General features: G+C 34.9%; 1 protein-coding gene across 1 annotated transcript in view; it reads left to right on the top strand.

Annotated features, from left to right (window-relative positions):
- Window positions 1-21,774, top strand: part of LOC128213222 (receptor-type tyrosine-protein phosphatase S-like) — a 96,657-nt gene that overhangs the window by 30,847 nt on the left and 44,036 nt on the right. The window contains exons 2-6 of the mRNA XM_052918782.1: window positions 12,678-12,836; window positions 17,158-17,275; window positions 17,643-17,770; window positions 18,832-18,969; window positions 21,364-21,510. Coding sequence (XP_052774742.1) covers window positions 12,678-12,836; window positions 17,158-17,275; window positions 17,643-17,770; window positions 18,832-18,969; window positions 21,364-21,510 — 690 coding nt within the window. The remainder of the gene's footprint in view (window positions 1-12,677; window positions 12,837-17,157; window positions 17,276-17,642; window positions 17,771-18,831; window positions 18,970-21,363; window positions 21,511-21,774) is intronic.

Raw genomic sequence — 21,774 nt, 5'->3', positions numbered from 1 at the left:
TCAAAGTCGTGCAGACGCAAAATGCCAGTCGTGAGTAGTATAAGTACGGAGAGGCCCTTATACTACTGTCGTGTACTACATGGTGTGTGTTCTGTGTGTCGTATTTTGCCTTAAGAGCCACAGTTTCAGATCAGGCCCAATATTAACAATACACAATGTATATGAAAACTACAAAAACAAGCACAGTAGTCATATGTTTAAACATAAAATCAAATCTCAATATAAACTCATTTTATCACATAAAAGCATGGCTACACTGTTAAGTGTGTACTAAGATCATATGCACTTAGAACACACTTTAACCTGGTCTGAGAGTGTCCAGCCGAGCAGACCAGAAATACCAATTAAAGCAAAACGGCACTAGTGGTATTCTAGCTAACCAATTTTTTCAGATTTGATTTGATTCAATATTGCGAACTAAAAACTTCAGTGAATAAAAATGTTTGTTGGAATGAATGTGGGGAACATCAATAGTGTAAACACTTGAATATTATTATCCTTTTTTCGTGCAAGTCTCACACAATATTGTCATAACAAGCACATCTAGTCACATGATAATGAATCGCAGTCGGAGAAATAAAGAAAATATTATCACATACCGTTGCTTGGAACTCTTTGTTGAGCTGTACATTCACTCTGACAACACAGTAATTCATTTCAGAGCCAACATGTGGGATTATCAAATTGTAATGGTTGGAGTTGCCATTACAAATAAATGGTTTAATTAATTCGCCGAATTGTGGTTTTATCAGCCATCGTTTTCTCAACAGAAAAACTAGCGAGTCTGCCATGTTTATAAATTCACTTCTAAAGTGAGTGCTCCTTTAAACAGAAAGATTATTTAGAATTACCAGTGGGAACATAGTTCCTGAAAATCACAGTAGGTGCAGCCATATCAACGCCCAATAGCAACGGGGTTGGTGGTATTCTATTCCAGAAAGGATTAGAAAATAGATAACAACTTTCTGTAAGTTTCATTTAATCTTCATAACTAAAAGATATATGTCCTTCTTTTGGTGTACATGAATATTTCAAGGCAAGGGATTTTTATTTATAGCAATGAGTAGGCCTCAAAAACATTTCGTTTGCTAAAGAACATTTTTTCTTTAGGACCTTGACCAATCAGCAAAGACTTTGAGAGAATGCGCTTTTAAAAAGTGTTAAAACATATATGATTTTGAATTACTTTTGATACTGTGTGCAAAATGAGTTGAGATGACATTTATAAAGATGTTTGTAAAATGGGGACCTTGCCTCTGCGATGTTGTTTGTATTGTTCGTTCAAATGTCGTAAAACACAATTTCAGTGTGTTTATGGCCAATTATTAACAATTGCACATTACTCTCTTGAAACTAAAGTATTACCTTTCATGTTTTAACTTTATTCATTGATGATAACCTAACAAAACAGAACAAGCAATTATGCAAAACAAAAGCATCGGATTAGGGACATGATCTGAGTTGGGGAAAGTGTTCGGTTGAGGGCTCAAGAACCAATTATATTCTAGGGATTCCGAGGCGGTACGTTATTTAATAGTATTCATGACACTAACCTTTATAATGACCGCCTTCTTATAACCAATTATATATATGGCAGCTACGTTTCTCCTATTCAGTACCTTTAATTGCATTCTTAACATTTATCTGAAACGTTTCTTTTGCGCTATATAGGACAGTTTTTTCTCTTTACCATTTTGAGATTGAGGATTGGGAACCATGCATCATTGTGACTTAATTTTAGAATACCTCTTTTCCAAGAAATTAATATTAATGCTGAAAAAAAGGGAAAAATATCAAATAATATGATAACGTTTGTTTCTTTAGGAATAAATAAGCGTTATCATATAAAAACGGGTTGGAGTTCGAATATTTAATGATGTTTTTTCTATTGATATTGGGGATTAATAAATCATTTTTGCAATGGATGTTTTGCACTGAAATTGAGATTAATTTTGGGGCTCAAATCGGGGCAGAAAAAGCTCACTGCTAGATAATGAAAACAACCACTTATTTTAAGCATTGCCAACATATAAATCATACAGGTCCTGATATAACCAAATTAATTCTTATTTTGCAGTGAAAACAGCTGCGTTATTGCTGCTGAATTAAAAACTTTTCCGCCTGAAAATGCACTTACACTGTTCTAAGAGAACAACTTACACCTTATTTAACCGCAATTTCCGCTTAACTTTGGAAAGAATCATTTTGCCGATTTCAATCAATTATCGGAAGAACTCATCATATTTATGAGTTTTTATGACATTCAAAACAAGTTCTTTGGTTGCTAAAGACATTCGACAATTTAAAATAAAAATGTGTGTATCGGCGTTTTTGCAGCTTACTGTTGAGTTTATTTGACCTTGATCTTTATGTACCAACCGATTACTAGGTAACATTTCAAGGGTACTGGGCTTGTTCCTTAATTTTTTTATTATATTGCATGACGAAAAAGTATAGGGAAAATATAAAGGAAAATAATATATTTTCGCGTTTGTCCGTCTTAAATCGCGGTTCTATATAAATGCGAAGAGTCATCTGTAAATATCAATACCAATGTCTATCAAACAATATACCGGATAAATTTACCAGGTTTCAGACCATCAGCTGCAATCCAGAATAAGGTGCAATCCATTCCCCTTTATTAATCTCTTTCCCCTTGTATGTTGTTAAAATGTGTTGTCAAAACGTTTTTTAAATAACAAAACTTTTAAACAATACAATGAATTCTACAAAGGTGCTAATCCAGATGCTAAAAATGTTCTATGAGCTTGTTTCAAGACACAATGATGAAAGCCTAATAGACAGTGAGCATGAGACACACTTCATCAAAACACGTTCAGTATCAATTTATGTCGGGCTCAATCATATACCTTACTTAGCGATATTATCAATTTATTTCAAAATGAACTACACACTCAAAGAAACTCTCGAAAGGCACCAATAACAAAACATGTAATATTCGTGGGGTAATACCAGAGGGTGTCAAAGCCTTCTATATCGTAATGTCATTTGGAAGCTTCTGTCTTTAACGAAATATTGTTAAGTTACACTATTACTGCTCGTACAGTAGTGGTATTAATTAATTGTCTTGCCAATGAAGCCATTGAAACAAGGAATCTGACCATTAGAGCACATTGACATCGAAGTGATATGTTTACAAATATTTTCAGAAGAAGGGGTGAAAATACATGTCGTACATGTACATGTATGATTTCATGCTATTAAATATAACATCATTTATGCTTGTTTTTCAAGAACACGCATCCAGCTTGGTGACCCTTGCTAAGCCATAATTGGTTAACTTGCAGAATAAGCATGATTTAGTTTCATTGACCTGAATTTCTTGAGGCATGTAGTGATTACAAATGCTTATCTTTCCAGTGCTGTGGGGGTAATGATAGCGGCATGGAACGGACCTTAACTCGTTATTATCTCTAATGATAGCTTAAATCATTTGGCCCAATACCGTCGGTATCATTAAATACTTAGACCAAGTCATAGCACGGTCGTTGCGTGCAGAAAGTTCTACCATTAAATGCAGTATGTGGATGCTGTTTTATCGTCAATAAATCTGTTATAGAAAGAATTTCATTTACGATGGGATTATTTTTTATCTTAATTGAATGAAACATACACATTTCATTTTTCATTAAGGTACTGTGTTAACCAACAACGAAATGTTATCAGAAGCAATTTTGAAGACCTTTGGTTTGAATTGTAAAAAGCCATGGTATATGTCACAATACCAAAGAAAGTGTTGTCATATATTATTTATTCAGGCAGATGAGTTCTTATAATCGTCAATTACCACCAGATGTATCAGCAAAGTTATCGTCTAATTGACCAAGGGAAATGCTAATGAAGACTATGACCCGTATTTTGACAACGGTCTCAAGTGACCTTTCGCAATTCTCCGATGACAATATCTTTCATTATTCCCTAATAATATAATAATTATTCCACAAAAATATAATAAGAATTGATATCCGGACGGATGTGACATTCGGACAAAGCTTCAAACCCCGACCATTGTCCTTTCTTTGTCCATAGAGACCATGGACATGTTACTTTTACCGTTTGATATACATTATCATCTACCTTTTTGTTTTTATCAACGATTTGTTCCATGTAACTGATAAATAATTCACCTCAAAAAGTCCGTGAGGAACTTTATTTCAGAGTTGCTCTTTTACGCGATGTCTTTTTCTCGCCATTCATCGCCGTATATGTTTAATTAGGTTATGGATGACACCTAGTAGTTCGACCTTATTGATGTTTTCCATGAGGGATCATCCATCGCTTCTCTTGATATCTCCCCTACTCATTTTTCTCTATCAGCTTTCCAAAGCGACCATTAAAGTGTCAAGCAATACACGCGTTACGTTAGGTTGAATACTCCTCGGAAAAATGGTTTCTAGATCTAATGATGTATTGATATTACTCAACGTACTAACAACTTATTCTGGTTGCAGAGAGAAATATGGTGGCTGTTTCACAGGTTATGCAAGACATTTTGAGATTACAATGACATTTAACACATTTTTATAAAATAATGCAATGAAAAAAGTTGTGATTGAAATACACTCGCCATATTTATTTTCAGTGCAAAAGGAAATCTGTGGTTTTGGGGAAACACATGTAAATGAACACGGTTTACGACATAATCAGTTATTATTGTAACATATTGATTTGACAATAACGCAGACTGCTCTACATAAACGCTTTTTTAAGTTGTTCAAAATACCATTTGACCGTCCACTGTTTCCTGATCGGTTTTTACGGTAGTATGTGCTTTTCTCCTAGCGTACATTGGGCGCGTTCAAACCATAAAGAAATGTTGTAACAATGCCCTTAAAACTTTAATCATAGACTGTGTAAAGTATTAAAAGCAAAGAAATCATTAAAACATCGTTTGAAGCTACCTTTAAATCAAATGTAGACTCAGATAATAATTATAACGTCACATAAAACTTACATATCTATTGGATTACTTTTAATGAATCACTGCGAAAGTCGCTATATATAATTTCAAACTCCTTGAGGGGTTTTGAACATGAGATTTCTTGCCAATAATTCTGACATCGGTATTTTTCCGTTAAATTATTTACAATCATTAAAATGGGAAATGTTCTTGATAATGATCGTACAAGAACGCCCATCTGTCATTCCCGGTCGGAAAAAGCTTTGGATGCAAATTTCTTGTGACATTTGATTTTCACAGAAAAAAATGAACTCAAATTTTAGATGTTGTTTTTGTCTGTGTAATGATTAGACTAACTTGGAACGGTCTTGTGTTCGGTTCTTCAGTAGAATTCTCGTTATTGTGTGCAACTTCATCGTGCAATGTGTTCATTAGCATTAACAAATCAAATAAAAACATGACTGCGTGTCACTATTTAAAAATGTTTTTTATTGTCATCGTTGTAAACATTTTTTCTTTATCTTTATGTACGCGTATGCAGTTGCTTACTTGCACATGAAGGATCCTACCTCATTCATTATTTTGATATATCATTGGTTCTGCTTTGTTTTGTGGTCTTCTTCTTTTCACTATAGACCCTCTGGAAAAGAAATCATAATGTAGTATAATTAACTTCTACTTCTCAATAATAGCTGACACTCGGCCACTGTGGGAAATGTAGCATTCATCTAAAACCCGATGGTTTAAGGGATCAGGTGTTTGTGTTTGATTGCTAGTGAAGGACTTGGGGCAAACTATTGACCACCACCGGGGGATAGATAAAACCGCAGATGCTTTCGGCGGATTTCAATTTGTGGCCTGGTGCTATTAAGTTTAGTTAATTGTTGGTTATTCCATCGACCATCTATTTACAGGAAGTTTTCTATCTTTTTCTTTGATTAATGCCATTTACGCCATTTTTGCTTTCTCTTCTTCTCTTGCTTTGAGTCACTTCTTTGTTTCTATTCCTCTTGATCGTTTGCCACGGTTTCGAGTTTCTTACCATGTAGATACAACAGTTGTATCTTATGTACAGAATTTAAACAAAAGTGTAAATGCACTGCATTTCAAGTCCAATATTCATTAAACATCTTAAGTCATTTACTAACCAAAGTATCCCATTAGTATATGATATAATAACTTAATAAAATCTTTAATTCTTTATGTTGATGTATTAAATGTACATTTGTAATATACATATATTTATGTTAAAATCACTTGTACGATTCTTTCAATTTTACTATGGAAATCGATGAAATCGACGAATTAATGGATGAAGATGAAACCAAACTTTGCCACAACACACTTTAAAATTAAACAGCCCCGACTGGACTGATATAAAGACTAAAGAAATCATTTTTTTACGTTTAAAATTTTGGCAAGTGAGCGTGTTTCTGTATTTTTTCATATAAATATTCATATCGGTGTGCACTTTCATCAAAATACATTCTCCATTCAAGAAATGTCACCATCCAAGAAGTGTCAACAGGAATGAGTTCAAACGGTCAACAGCTTACTTAAAGGTGTCTCCGTTATCACTTATCAACAGCCTTGTGTCCGCGGGTGTTTCGAAGACAGTTCTGATAGGGAATGCCCCCTTAATTTCCCCTGATCCTTTCCTCACTTTCATCTATCACTTCTAGGTGATTTACTGTGTCCTCTAGTGACCATATGTATCATCCTCGAGTAGAAATGAATTTGGACAAGCGATGTGGCGCATTCCTATGCTCCTGAAATTGATTGTCATATATTTCCTCCGTTGACGATTGTTTATTCGGAGATTAAAGAATATGTGCAGATATGATTAAATCATGACTGGAAGAATGATTGACGTTTACGAGGGAAGCTGGCCCCAATATCACAAAAATACTCAAGTCAACTCTCAACCACAAATCACTTTACCTCATAAAAGCATAGAATGATTCAAAATATTAAGTTTTTATTCTTTTTTAAACGTATTTTCTCATAGATTGTTTTGATAAAAAGATTTTGTCAATATTTCAAAGAAATCTAATTCTAGAGCAAAAACATTCTTGAGTAATTATCAAAATACAAATAAAATTAACTTAAGTATACATGTTTGGCAAAATATGTTCCCCATGGAATCTAGACAAACGGTTGTGATGAACATATTCAAATACCTTATGCGCTTTTAAAAGACGTAGAATCATAAACGATTTTTAATTACTTTTCATTAAATGTGGTAATATGAGTTGAGTCTGAGATCGATATGTTTGCATATGTTATTTATATGGTTCTGCAACGTAAATTACTGCTTGTACTTCCAATAAAACGTAATCACAAAAAAACACACCAATTCTAGGTAAAAATTATCCCACTTTTTCACCGGTTTTACACATCAACGCGTGGCAAATAGTTTTGTTTCACACCAATACCCATACTTTATTCATGAGTTCATTCAAGTGATTTAATGGTGGGAGAGGGAGTCATGAAATAACGAAGTTTCTCAAAAGCTTTTTTGGAGTCGCTTCCTGATGGAAAATCTTTCTCTGGTATTTAGGACTCACACCAGTTCTAAAAATAAACGAAACAAGTGGTGTGTTGTAAATATCAATGTTGATGTTGTTGTTGTTGTTGTTGTTGTAGGTATTGTTCTTCAAATAAACTCTTCAGAGTTCATATAACATGACTAATTTAGTCAGTCTCTGGTTTTCTGGGTTTGTATTCAGTTAGCAACTTAGATCCAACTTTAATTTCAGATCTTAGTGTATTGATTGGCTTGTTAAATTAAGACTGTTTTAGTTTTATCATTGCCATATGACCAAAAGAGAAAAGGGGCGGTGTTCATAAAATATCTTTTTCTAAATTAAGTCATTTTCCTAAGCTAAGCATCTCACTTATCATATAATTCAATCACTTCATAATATCTGGAATACTTTAAAAATGTTGATTTCAAAATACACACTTTGAAGTTTAAAAACCCTTGTACTTTTCTTTTAATTTGTCAATGAAAATTAAATGCAAATCGACATAGACCAGTTAAGAAATGACTTAAGATAGTTTATGAATACCGGCTTAGCGGTACAAACAAAAACTGCTCATTCTCATTTTTTTCAAGGTCATATTTAACTATTATCAAATAATCATTCTATAATTAAAACATGCTGCTACAACAAAGCAAATTAAGTTCAAACGAGTACGTTTGATAGCAGAGTTAAAAGATGAAATCGTTCCCCTAGATTATCGGCAGCTTTGATCTGCGACTTCTTGAAATTAAATAAGCAAGGCACAAATGGATAGCTCTTTGCAAATCCCAGATGCATGGCTCACTGTCAGAGGCAACAATGGTGTGAATGCCATTATCACTTATTGCGTTTGTTAGGCGGTTGGAAAAAGAACTGACATGTGATGAATTGAGTTGTTGATAGGGAAACAGCTCTGAAAGATGCTGAATTAAAGACTGCATCATACAGGAAGAAACAACTTTATTCAGAAATTTTACACTTTATGATGTTATTGTTCTCTCTATTGCCCATTTCCCACTTTGTGGAAGTCGTAAATTAAACTTTAAAAAGAGAAAGACAGATTTTGCAGGGATATGTTCAATGGCAGACCAATAGCCTTAGCCTCGCTTAGAAGTAACACGAAGACTTAGTGCTTATGTGTTAAGATTAAAAGACACATTTGATTGGTAGTGGTAATAAAATATCCATGTAACTACACATGATCATACATTGTTTATGTAATTCCATATGATTGCTACTATGCATAAATGATCCATGTGACTCAATTTGATTGGTACTGGATATAAATTATCCATGTAACCTCATTTGATTGGTGCGGGACATGAAATATCCATGTAACTCAATTTGATTGGTACTGGATATAAATTATCCATGTAATTCCATTTGATTGGTGCTGGACATGTTTTATCCATGTAACTCTTTTTTATTGGTGATGGACGTAAGCTATCCATGGAACTCCATTTGACAGGTTTGGACATAAATTGTCCATGTAACTCCATTTGAATACTATTGTGCGAAGATTTTTCGGCATGTAACATTATTATGGCTTTGCCAAAATGCCCAAGTGCAGATTAGCACAATATCGATCAAAGAAACAAAAAACACAAACGCTACAAGACAACAAACATTACACAACTTGTTATACTGATTCGCATTTATATCTTTCATGTTGTGTAGACACGTTGCTGTTTTAGCCAGCAAGGATCTTTAAATGTATTGTACGACACAACATCTAGTACATTTGGGTGAACTGCCGGAACAGCTGGCAAAAGACAGCTTTTCCGGCCAGACATATAGAATTGATATCCAGAATTAAATTCATCATGCAGCGAGGATTTTTCTAGAAACGTATGACATTTAAGTAGATGGTATAAACTGTCTTTGGCTTTATGGCTAATGTCAAAGAGGTTTAATTACTATGAATATTGGTTTGACCGTTCTAAACTTAGAAGACAACTTGCTTAATACTGAAATTCGAGCTAGAGATTAGAGTACTGTTATGTTTTTAAATTTGTTTGAATAAATATTCAGCGCTTAGTTCTGCATTATTATTTACTGAATCAGCATTGACATACTTCCACGATGTCTGAATAAGGAGACAAAGATCAGTTTAAAGTACAAAAGGCTCTAGGAATTCTGAAAAGTAGGGCGTCTTAGAGATATTATGAAAGAAAATGCGAGTATGGTAAAATAATTGTCTCAATAGATATTTAAAAACAACGTAGCCTGCCTGGAGGACCTCACCGATCTCGCATCGTCTGCCGAACTTCCACGTTATTTAGTTTTGGTCTGGCCAATTATTGTCCAGTGTCCAATTTTGCCGAGGGCTAATACACAGCAACGCTTGCCATGTCATGACCCGTAATTATTTGTTAGTTGGCCTTATTTGACGTGCTCCTGAGACGGAATTTAAGGTTAGAAATATCAATATGTTATAGGATGAAAAACCAGTGTGTTCTTGTTAGTGGTTTTACAGGTCGTCTGGTTTTGTAATGTTGCATTTATTAGTAACATTTATGCTATTTTTTTAATAATTTTGGTTCTGTTTTTCGAAAAAATAACATCGAGGTGTTGTTATAGCCTTTGTGTCGTTGTTATCAGTGTTATCGTCGTCGTCGTAGGGCATACATTTTAACCTAAGCCACAAATGTAATTTCTTTAACGATCTTCATATAAAACTATGCGCACATGTATTATCGCAGGATAAAATGCGCACATGTATTATCGCAGGATAAAATGCGCACATGTATTATCGCAGGATAAAATGAGCACATGTATTATCACAGGATAAAATGAGCACATGTATTATCACAGGATAAAATGAGCAGATGTATTATCACAGGATAAAATGAGCACATGTATAGCAAGGCTTTATAACTCTGGCTTTCATATTTGTTGACTTTGAAAAACAATGAATAAAAGTGTTAGTGTTCGATCAGCGGCAATCTTTTTCATCATTATATTTTGGGCTGAAAGTTAACTTCTTTGAATGGTACGATGTGGTCATTTCTTCCGAAAATGGGCAACTGTTGGTGTTTCCTTTTCAAAATGTGACTGTAACTTGGATAAGGAATGCATACTACCGATATGTTTACGGGTGATTTAATACAGATCATTCCTTACACGAACACAAAACATTACTTACATGAAAGTACACCATCGAAATATTGTTTGTTTTGTTCTGTTCAGTTCTGTTCTGTTTACGAAATGAAAGTTATAATGACAAATAATATCTTGTTGTTCTCGTTTATATTCTTTATAAAACAATAGCTCAAGCCCGAGAAAAAACGACCCCGTCTTCAGGATTTGAAGATTTGATTTATCGTATTCTGAAACAAATAATTAAGATTACGATCATCGTAATTTCTGTGACAGTGTTACCCTCGAGTGAGTAAAATATGCGGGCGATGTCAGAATTTCCAAATTAATATTATCCATATGTCTGAGAAAAAAAGTCTTCTCTTGCATGCTTTTCGCAATAAAGTGTCCCGCTAGATCTTATTATATTATTATAAGAATACTCAAAGGAAATTTAGATTTGTGGCGGCGATTATGGACATCTGACATTAGCAACGACCCTTTCTCTCGGAGCCCATTTATTTTCTGCGAACAAGGAAATGAGGGATATTTATGACTAACAAGTTACTCGGGTTCCAGATTTGGAGAGCTTGGTTAATATTTGTCTTGGCTGTTCAGGCTTTATTCTATTCTGACAGGACTTTTGCGGAGGAACAATAGTGGACAAGCACACATTACATTTCTGTGGTTGTCAGATTGTTCCGCGCGGTTTTGGAATTGTTGAGTGTATCTGTTTGCCACCTTATAGTACTTGCATGCAGTGCACATTCGGATTCGGAAGCGCATGTCATGTCAAGGAACGGTCCCTCCACTACGGCTTGTTGAAGTGACAAGTTGAAAACATTGAGTTTTATCAACATTGATTGAAAGTACAACGGGAACAAAATAGCTTTCTTTAAGAATTAAAAGAGACTTATTCACTGAATGAAAGAACGACAAAACAAACCAAATCATATCAAAGTAACACTCGTATTTAAAATTAATTCATACACATGAATAATAACTGATAACAAGATTGTAACCATGTATTTAATAGCTGAAACGCACAAATATTAAATGACTGGTGGGTCCTAAAAGATATTCAGTGATCAATTATCGTCTCATAAGGTAGAAATATCGTGTTTTCTGCAACTTTCTTTCATATTATACACGGTTTCCTTCGGAAGAACCATTGTTTTCGATATTTATTCATCCTTTTCGGTAAGTTAAAAACGTGAATTGTATTCATTGTGCTCTATCTTTTTTGGGAGTAAGAGTGCATCTTTAACAGTGAGTAAATTCTATAACTCTTGCTACAAAAGACAGCCATAAGAAACAAAGTCGGTCGCAACGTGAAAAAATACCAATACTTTCAAGTTAGAACATACTCGCACAAACTCTTGTACAAGAAAACTAGCGAGGTATTGTAGTAATTACTTGTCCCAAGTGAAGTTTTTGTCTGTACGTATTTTCACTGGAATCAATCCGCTAATTGCATTTTCTGTCCATTTTCTGCCGGCTTACAATACACAGGAGGATTTGTACCATAAATTGGTTAAACTAGAACTACTAGTAAGGACAACGTAATGAGCCAGACGGAGACAATTGAATTTTCTTAGTTTAATAGGGACACACTCTAGGTTTGCTGAGAATAAAATATACGCTTAAAAAGCTGACGGAAATTTACCTTAAAAATAAATGTTCTTTTTACGCCATGCTACAACGATTGTGCTGAGTTTAAGATGAAGAATTTCTTTATGGAGTTTGTTTCTCGTATATGAATACTTTTCTTGATTTGATAGTGATCCTAGTCCTAAGTTTAGCAAATTACACTGTATCCGATAATGTGAATATATTGTAAGTGAAACTGCATATATGCAATTTATTAAACAGGATTATGTTATAATGATTAGATAAGTCAAATTGAAAACTTCTGAGCCACGTAACAAAAAGCCTTATAGAACGTGTCATTTATGATTTTCTCTTGGGTTTTGTCCGATCTGGCAAATGGTTTTGAAACATCAAGTTCTCTGCACATGCATATAATAGATATTCTGCCAACTTCGATATATATGTATCGTTTGCATGGAACACATACATTATATTATCAAAGTTGAAATTCTCCGTTTTTCATGAGTATATAAATATCAATGCTGTTGTTTTTATTATTTTAGGCGAGTTACGGGACCTGATGCACCGATGTCCTGACGGATCATTCGGATACAAATGCAAATTCCGGTGCCGTTGTCGCGATGATGAGCCATGTGACAAGTTCTCCGGAAGTTGCTACAACGGCTGCGCACCGGGCTTCTGGGGGCCAGGATGTCAGCTTTGTAAGTGAACTTGATGTTACCTGAATGACTCATTTTTTACAGTGCATTAAAGTAGCGAAATACAAAATGAAATATGCCAGAACATTTATCCAGCTTTGCATGGACTGGCCGACTACCGGCAGGCAAATATCTGAGTCAATATGCACATCAGAAATAAAAGACAAGAGCAGTGTTGCATGACACCCCTGGGGAGAGCAGCGCTGTCTGGTTTTACTCATTTTACTCCTGAATAGGCATCAAACGATTACGATATAGCAGCTGTCTAAAAAATTGCTGAAAATGAGATAACGTGATTATTTTAAAAAAACATTTAAATTATATCGTGACTATGCACTTGATGGCGCAAACTCATACGCAGTGATCTCCCTTGCCGAGCAGAAATGATTACTAAACAGCAAAGTGTTGTAGCCACTGTTTGGAGTTTGCCGACGACGATAACATCAACGGCAAGGCAATGCCATTTTATTTTCAAAAAATGAAAATAAAAAAACACCGACATTGTCATGAGCTATACAGAGAAATAATGGACTCACAATGAATCTGAACGCATCTAAGATAACGTCTTGGTATGGTTATAGGTAATAAATTGTAACATCCATCAGAAATACTTCCTATCAGTCCCGACATGTCCCGCCTGAGCTAGTTATCAGACTTCAATAGCAGCAAATACAATTTCCGCCCGGTAAATGCCCAATCAATATCGTCGTGCCATGCTCAGATTAAGATATATGGCATATTTCATATTGCTGCATTTTATTTCCATAAGCGGTGCCGAAAGATAATAGCTCATAACATAACGTCGCTGGGAAGCAATCATAGTGGAACATTTTTTAGAGAAATATAATTGAAACAAAACGACTATATTGAATCACTTAACACAATTTTTGAACTTTACTTTGAGGCAATTTCTTTGTTAAACGTGTTATCACATTTTCTAATTGATTTCCCTAAAGCTTTCGACCCAAATTTGCATATTAAAGGTGATTCCGAGCTCTCTATATGTCACGAAACAGAGAATATGTGATCTTAACGAATATACGTCTCGAAACTGTTTATCTGCGCTTATAACTTAACATATATGCGTTGTTGATTTATAAATTCGCTTAATCACACTGAAATCTGGAGAGAAAGATATTTCTCAAAACATAAACACCTCTGTAGTCACTGCTTTATGATCGCGACGACGACTTACCCCCTCACCACTCCATAGCTCCGTATACCATCTCCTCCACCATACCAGCCCTCTCTGCTCAGTGGAATTATAAATAGTCCTTTCTTAACAAAAGTGTATACTATTTTTATGCCTTCAGTTCCGGTGACAACCTTTTTTAACTGGCCATTCCAATGTTGATGAAAGAATGTCTCGTTCTTTGTATTTGTATGTGTTTAAAGTTTGTTTTTGGTGTTTATATGTGTGAAAGGTATGTTAGTATGTTTGTGACTATAGTTCATTGCCGTCTGGTCTATTTCCTTGTGCCCCTTAACATGTTAGGTTTTTTTTTTTAATTTTCGATTACTGGGCTTGTAGTTTTTACTGTTTTATTTACCTCATGAATGGACTAAGTTTATACAGATAAAAAGAACTTATGGTGTTTTCTTCAGTTGTATGTACATTCGCCTAAAGTATTTATCATTATGATGTGATTGTTTTCCAATTAATGCAGTGCATGAAGGAGTTTTGTCGTTAACATTTGCTTTCCAAATACTTGATATTTGATTTTTATTTATTTCAACGCAAAGTTCAGGATTCGGTGTTTTTTAATACCAGTAATAAAAAAATATCTGAACATAAAATGATCCACCATGGGAAATAAATACCATTACAGAATTGTGGCGAATAAAAAAATACTGTCGCCTTGGGAGCATTCAAGCGCATGTGCAGAATATCCAACAATGATTGACGCATCTACGGATGTATTGTATTTCATTTGAAAATTAGTACATCATCAAATATTCATAAGCAATTCTCTTTAATGTGGAGATTAACACAGATTGATATAATTGTTCAAAATTAATGCCCGCTTTGATAAACAATGGGTTTTAAATGTTTACTTCCATATTAAAGCCACGCAGAGTTTGTAAACAGTAATTACATGAGCAATTCTCTTTTATGTGAAAATTAACACAGATTGATATAATTGTTCAAAATTAATGCCCGCTTTGATAAACAATGGGTTTTAAATGTTCTCTTCCATATTAAAGCCACGCGGAGTTTGTAAAAAATAAATGCATGCAATATGATCAAGCCAATGCCATGCATTATAAATATAACATTATTTATATTACTCATACAGTTATTTGTCAACAAACTGTACAGTTCATGTCATTAAAGATTTCTGTCTGTCTGTCTATATGTCATGTCTTGTCTTGTCTGTCTGTCTGTCTGTCTGTATGTCGGTCGATCGGACGGTATATTTGTTTGGGTTTTAATATGTCTTGTACACAACCTTCAGTCCTTAAACCGCCCACATGGTTTTATGTACCTACTCCCGCCGTCCGTTCGATCGCACATTGCGATTCTTAAAAATATATTTACGATTCTGGGCGTGGTCAACGTCTATCCGCCCCCATTCCCCAGCAGTGTCTGATTCAAACGTCCGTCTGTCCATCTGCCTGTTCTTGCCTCGTGTGTTCTATGTTCAGCAATGTGACAATGTAAGAGGTCAGTTTTACCTGTATTCTGCGGGTCGCTATATATATTTTGTGTCTCTATCATCCTTTCTCATATCTTCTCTTACGTATCTTCAGCTGTTTGTTCGGCTGTATTATGGTTTACCTTGGCTTCCTTCGTACGTCTGCAGAGGCGAATCCAGGTTTTGACGTTATAGAGGCGGCAGCACTTTATGCATCCTCGGACCCTAGCATATGGCACAACATTATGGTGTTATGAATACGCTGGGCTACCGAGGATGTCTTTATGTGGCCAAACATGGGCCGTACACCCAATGGAATCCCCGAAAAATGGATTAAACATAACAAGGGAAGGTTTTCCCCGCGATTTATGTTCGGGAATGTTGTCTTAAATGGTGTACTTTGCTTTAATCAATTCATAACTTCGCTACCATACTGACATGATGTGTTCGGATCCGATAGTCCACCAATCTGCCCTTTTTAGATAGCTTAATATATTTTTTGCCATCTTATTTTCCCTGTACTTACTGTCTAGGGGTAATTCCAATGGATTTCGAAAGAAAAAAATTGTGATAATTCCGACGCCATAGATCATTGTTAATTTCATTAGCCGAACTTCTGGGGAACCATGCTGGATAAACAATAAATCATGCGATTTTTGCTTAAACAAGACAATGTAATTGTGCGTTATGGATGTTTATTGGTACAAGATCCGCACAGTTAGGCCGCATTTATGGAACAACCATAGTTATCATCACAGTATTTCTGCTAATTTGTACAATTAATGCCAGTTGCAGTACTAGGATCGCTTTAAGTGTTTCTGTTAATCGCAGCTCCTATGTCGAACACGCATGCGCATTTGTGCGATCGGATACAAGATTCATCTTCTTTCTGAAATTTAAGAAAACGCATATCATTATGAAGCATGTTTTGTTTTAAAATTATAATTCAACGTGTTTTTAATTCAATCACATTTCCCCGTAATTATCTTAACCCTTTTGGTATTCGGGCTATTTAATTGTACATTTGGTATCTGATAGAAATCAGAAAATATTATATTCTCTATATAGGATATGGTAGTTGTAAACATGATAGAAGTATTTTCATATTCGTATTTTTAAATTGAAATCAAAGCACTGATTGCACGGAAAGGTCATGTTCAAGACATTAGCGGATCCAGTGTGAACTTCTTACGTCTTGGTACAAGCATGCATACATTTCACCTAAATTAACCATTTTAGACTAGTTAGAGTTATCATTCTTGGAACAGGGTAACACCGACCCTAATAGAAAGAAAATGGATAAATTAAACCGAAATTCACCATTTAAGACTAAAATTAGCAAATTTATTCGCGGGAGATGGTATCTCCAACCCACCTTGCCATATGAAGAGTACCTTTTAGGGTTTCTTTGAGAAAGGATGCAATGTGCCATCTTAACAATTAACGCCATGAGAAAACTTACTAAGATTAACCAAGACGAAACAATGACAAAACTATCGAACGACAGAACAATACGAAACAGTACAATGACGAAATAACAAAACAAGACGATTATTACCTAGAAAAAAAACAACAACATAGAATCAATTGTAGCGAACTTGTAACGAATTTGTACAATCCTATACACTTTGTTTTCGATTATCGCTGTGAAAATTAATAATTGTAATCTTGATTTTTCTTTTTTCCAGCAAACATGTGTTTCTACAACGGCCAGCCGCACCACTACGCCGGCCGCGTAAACTCCACCAAGAATCTGTTTACATGTCAACGCTGGGACGCCCAGGTTCCGCACCGTCACTCATATGGGTGCGTGCATTACGACGTCAATCTCTGATGATGATGTCATGTTTGAATTATTTAAATTAATTTAAATAGTTTTCAGTTAGACCTATTAAAAACAGACATTATTTTAAGCAATTTGATAATCGCTTTATTGCTTAAAAATCACGTTAAAATTTTGATTATGTTTCCCATATCTTATTATCATTATCACTCCGTGCGACTATTATATAATCTTACATACTTTATGAGGTAAAAGTATATTCAAACTAGTAATAAAATCCGAAAACCGTTCAAGAGCTCTCAATGTAAAGAATGATTTGTTTCGTCAAATAGCTTACACCCAATATTTAACATCCGTTTTACAAAATAATAAGTGGTATATAACCTTCAGCGCTGTGGACTTTCCTGATGGCTTGGTTCCGGAGAACTTCTGTCGGACCACAAAAGACTCTTCCAAACCCTGGTGCTACACGACAGACCACAGGAAGCGCTGGGATAACTGTCAAGTGAACAACTGCAGTGAGTTTAAATGACAACATATTGATAGTGTCGTTAATACACGCACTCGTTTTCAATCAATTTTAGTAATACTAATTATTATTACTCTTTCATATCAGTGATGATTATCTATTACCTTCAATTGTTGAAAAAGACCTCAGATGTATTTGGATGATTAAATGTATCAGAAATATTTACATTAAACTACGCTGCATGGAGATCGCGTAGTAATTTCAGCTCAGCAATTTAGCCTAAGGACACTTTACTCTAAGGAGTCTTCATATTTAATGCCTTGATACGCTTCATTGGGAATAAATTTAAGCATAGTAATAAAGATCACTTCAATTAATTAATATTTTTATTATTAATTTTACGAACTACTTTAATTAATGCGTCGGCAAACATACGCAGCTCGTTGTATGGCGGAGATGGCTGAGGTATTAATATTTATTAGCATAAAAAGGCACCTGTGTTGGTTGCATGTCATATCAATGCAACAATATAATGGGAACTACAAGGACAAGCCAATGCAGTAGCCAACACAAAAACAAAACCCCTATTTAAAAGCACTAAGCAAAGGCAAAAAAGACTGATATTTTAAAAAAGTACCACCAGACTTAAGCTATCAATAAAAGTGACACTCTTATTCAAAATCATTAAATACACTTTTGTACCAAACATAAATTTCTAGTGATAAACCTTAAACTACTTACTATTATTGTATTTATGGAAAAATAATTACTGATTACAAGATTGCAACCGTGTATTTAACAGCTGAACACGCAAAAATATTAAATGATTGGTGAGTGCTAAAAGATATATTGCGAACTACTATCGTCTCATAAAGTAGAAATACCGTATTTACTGCACCTTTCTTTTAAACTAAACTCAGTATCCTTTATAAGAACCATTGATTTCGACACTTATTCATCTTTTTTAGTATATTAAAGCAATTGTATTAATTGTGGTTTATATTATTTTGGAGAAAGAGTGCATCTTTAAACCGGTTAGTGGATCCAACAAATGACTTTACAACTGAACGAGCAGAACTCACTCTGTAAATGTACGTTTTTCTCCCATAGATTGTCCGGCGGGTCGGTTTGGGGACAACTGTGAGCGCGAGTGCCACTGTCGGGACCAAGGGGAGCGGTGTGACTCCATAATGGGCATCTGCAAAACCAAGTGCGGCCCGGGTTGGACGGGCTTCGACTGTCAAACACGTAAGTTATGATGACTATTTTAAGATGTATATGGGTTGTTATGTATGTAGTCGGTTTGCTGCACCTTATACGATGTACTGGTATTAAGCAATGAGAGAGAATAAAACACTCCTTAAAGCCAACTTATAAACGAGCGAACTACTCAAAACGTTCGGTTAAGGTACGCCATGCGTCATTAGAATGTAAAGATGTGTAATTACATTAAGGTAAGCTAACAATCATTAGAATGCAAATATGTGTTAGTGCATTAAGGTAAACCATCCATCATTAGGATGCATAAGGATGCAAAAATGTGATAGTGCATTAAGGTAAGCCATCCATTATTAGGGTGTATTAGTATGCAAAGATGTGATAGTGCATAAAGGTAAGTCATCCGTCACTAGGGCGTATAAGTATGCAAAGATGTGATAGTGCATAAAGGTAAGTCATCCGTCACTAGGGCGTATAAGTATGCAAAGATGTGATAGTGCATAAAGGTAAGTCATCCGTCACTAGGGTATATTAGTATGCAAAGATGTGATAGTGCATAAAGGTAAGCTATCCGTCACTAGGGTATATCAGTATGCAAAGATGTGATAGTGCATAAAGGTAAGCTATCCGTCACTAGGGTATATCAGTATGCAAAGATGTGATAGTGCATAAAGGTAAGTCATCCGTCACTAGGGTATATAAGTATGCAAAGATGTGGTAGTGCATAAAGGTAAGTCAACCGTCACTAGGGTATATCAGTATGCAAAGATGTGATAGTGCATAAAGGTAAGCTATCCGTCACTAGGGTATATCAGTATGCAAAGATGTGATAGTGCATAAAGGTAAGTCATCCGTCACTAGGGTATATAAGTATGCAAAGATGTGATAGTGCATAAAGGTAAGCTATGCGGCACTGGAATGCAAAGATGTGATAGTCCTTTAAAGTAAGTTCTCCGGCACTGGGATGCAACTATTTGTTAGTGCGTTAAAGTAAGCCATCCATCATTATGATGCAAAGATGTGCAAGTGCATTTTAGATATTAACATTGAGATTGTTCGATGTTTAGTTTATCGTGATTACCCATTCTATAGTATTTACAGTTTAAAAAAACCCCAATTATGACGCTACAATTATAATATGATGTATATAAGGGAGGAAATAACACAAAACTTGAAAACATCAATTTTAAAATTGATATTTTAACAACCAAAGAAATTGAATTAAAAAAGCAATCATTCGATAAGTGCGAAGATTAGATGTCCCCTTGGTGCTGTCCCAAGTATTTCATGTTCTTGTTTTTCGGTATATAAGACGGAGTGTAGGAAATAAATTTATAAACATCTCCAGTTATTTTGAATCACTTTATTTAAAAAGCTTTCAAAGAAGATTTGGGTATATATCTCAATTACATCATATATTTTTTTTAAAGAAAAATCTTTTTTTGGTAGGGATTTGCTTTTCACTTGAATCATTCGCCCACACACAAATTGACTGTAAGCGATTAAAGTCTATTATTTTCACAAACAAAAATCAGATCTGAAGAGGATTGTTTCTGAATCAGAAGATTTTGAAAGATTTCATACTTAACATTCTATCTTTTATCAAACCCATTGCAATATTTAGAGGCTTGCTCATGCAGGTTATATCTTTATGCTGGAATTTTTGCTTAATGGATTTAAACTTAATTACAAAATGCAAATTTCTGGCAACTGTTCCGATCGTAAATCTGGCAAAATATTCCAAGATCCACATGAAGTTATTAGCAGATGCACTGTTTATGAGAGATTTTGTCTAGTTCTGTGGTGGTGCGAATCTTGTTTTAATGTTGCTATTGAAACTGTAACACTTGGAAAAGAAAACAAGAAAGAGACAGCGGGAGAATATTTGGAGCCTTTTAAAATCAACATGAAAAAGAAAGAAAAAATCAAGTGCTGAAGTGTTAAGAAAATTCCAAATTCCAATCTTATTTTGCTGCTGAATTGCACTTCTACCCTGATATGACTAATTTGTGTTTCATCATCATCATCATCATCATCATCATCATCATCATCATCATCATCATCATCATCATCATCATCATCATCATCATCATCGTTTTTTCATTAACTTGTAGTCGTCGTCGTTGCTGTCATTTTACTTCTCCTAATTGTTAATTTCGTAAGCTTACATGTTTGTGATTTCGGCGAACTATAGCTACGCCCAAAAACAATTCATATTCAATAACGTGGTGAGTCTGCGTTCAGACCCAGACTCAGAAAACTGAATTCTTATTATTGTTTTCAATATATCCATTGTATAACTATTTGTGGACCAAACATATGTGTCTGATTGGTAATATAGGTGGTTTGTAACAGAAACGGCAGTGCTATGATCCTTTCAAAATTTCTCGTAAATTATTTATGCGTTTCAATCTTTTATTTCAGCCCAGTCCTGCCCTGGCAATCTGTTCGGTTGGGAATGCAGTGAACAGTGTTACTGTCAGGATCCGCTACACTGTGATCGGTTTACAGGACCAACCGATAGGTGTCGCTGCCGCCAGGGATATTTCAACGCTCCTTACTGCGAACCAGGTATATGGCACCAACTTTTATAAATTTATGATAAAAAGGCTTATACGTATCAATCTTATCTCTGTTTTGTCAAAATGTCTTTGATGCCATCATGTCGAAGAAAATGTATTTGATTGAGTTTGGACTTTGAATACTGTTAATTAATCGTTACCGCAAAAGACAAAGACAGGACATTATATAACATTTAATAAATAAATAATAATTTGCCGAGAATGGCCGCGACGCCAGTAATATAAATAGCATGCAAGTAAGTCTTTAGACAGA

Source organism: Mya arenaria, chromosome 13 (assembly GCF_026914265.1).
Source record: "Mya arenaria isolate MELC-2E11 chromosome 13, ASM2691426v1".
Classification (NCBI taxonomy): domain Eukaryota; kingdom Metazoa; phylum Mollusca; class Bivalvia; order Myida; family Myidae; genus Mya; species Mya arenaria.
This window is presented reverse-complemented; position numbering and strand designations above follow the sequence as displayed.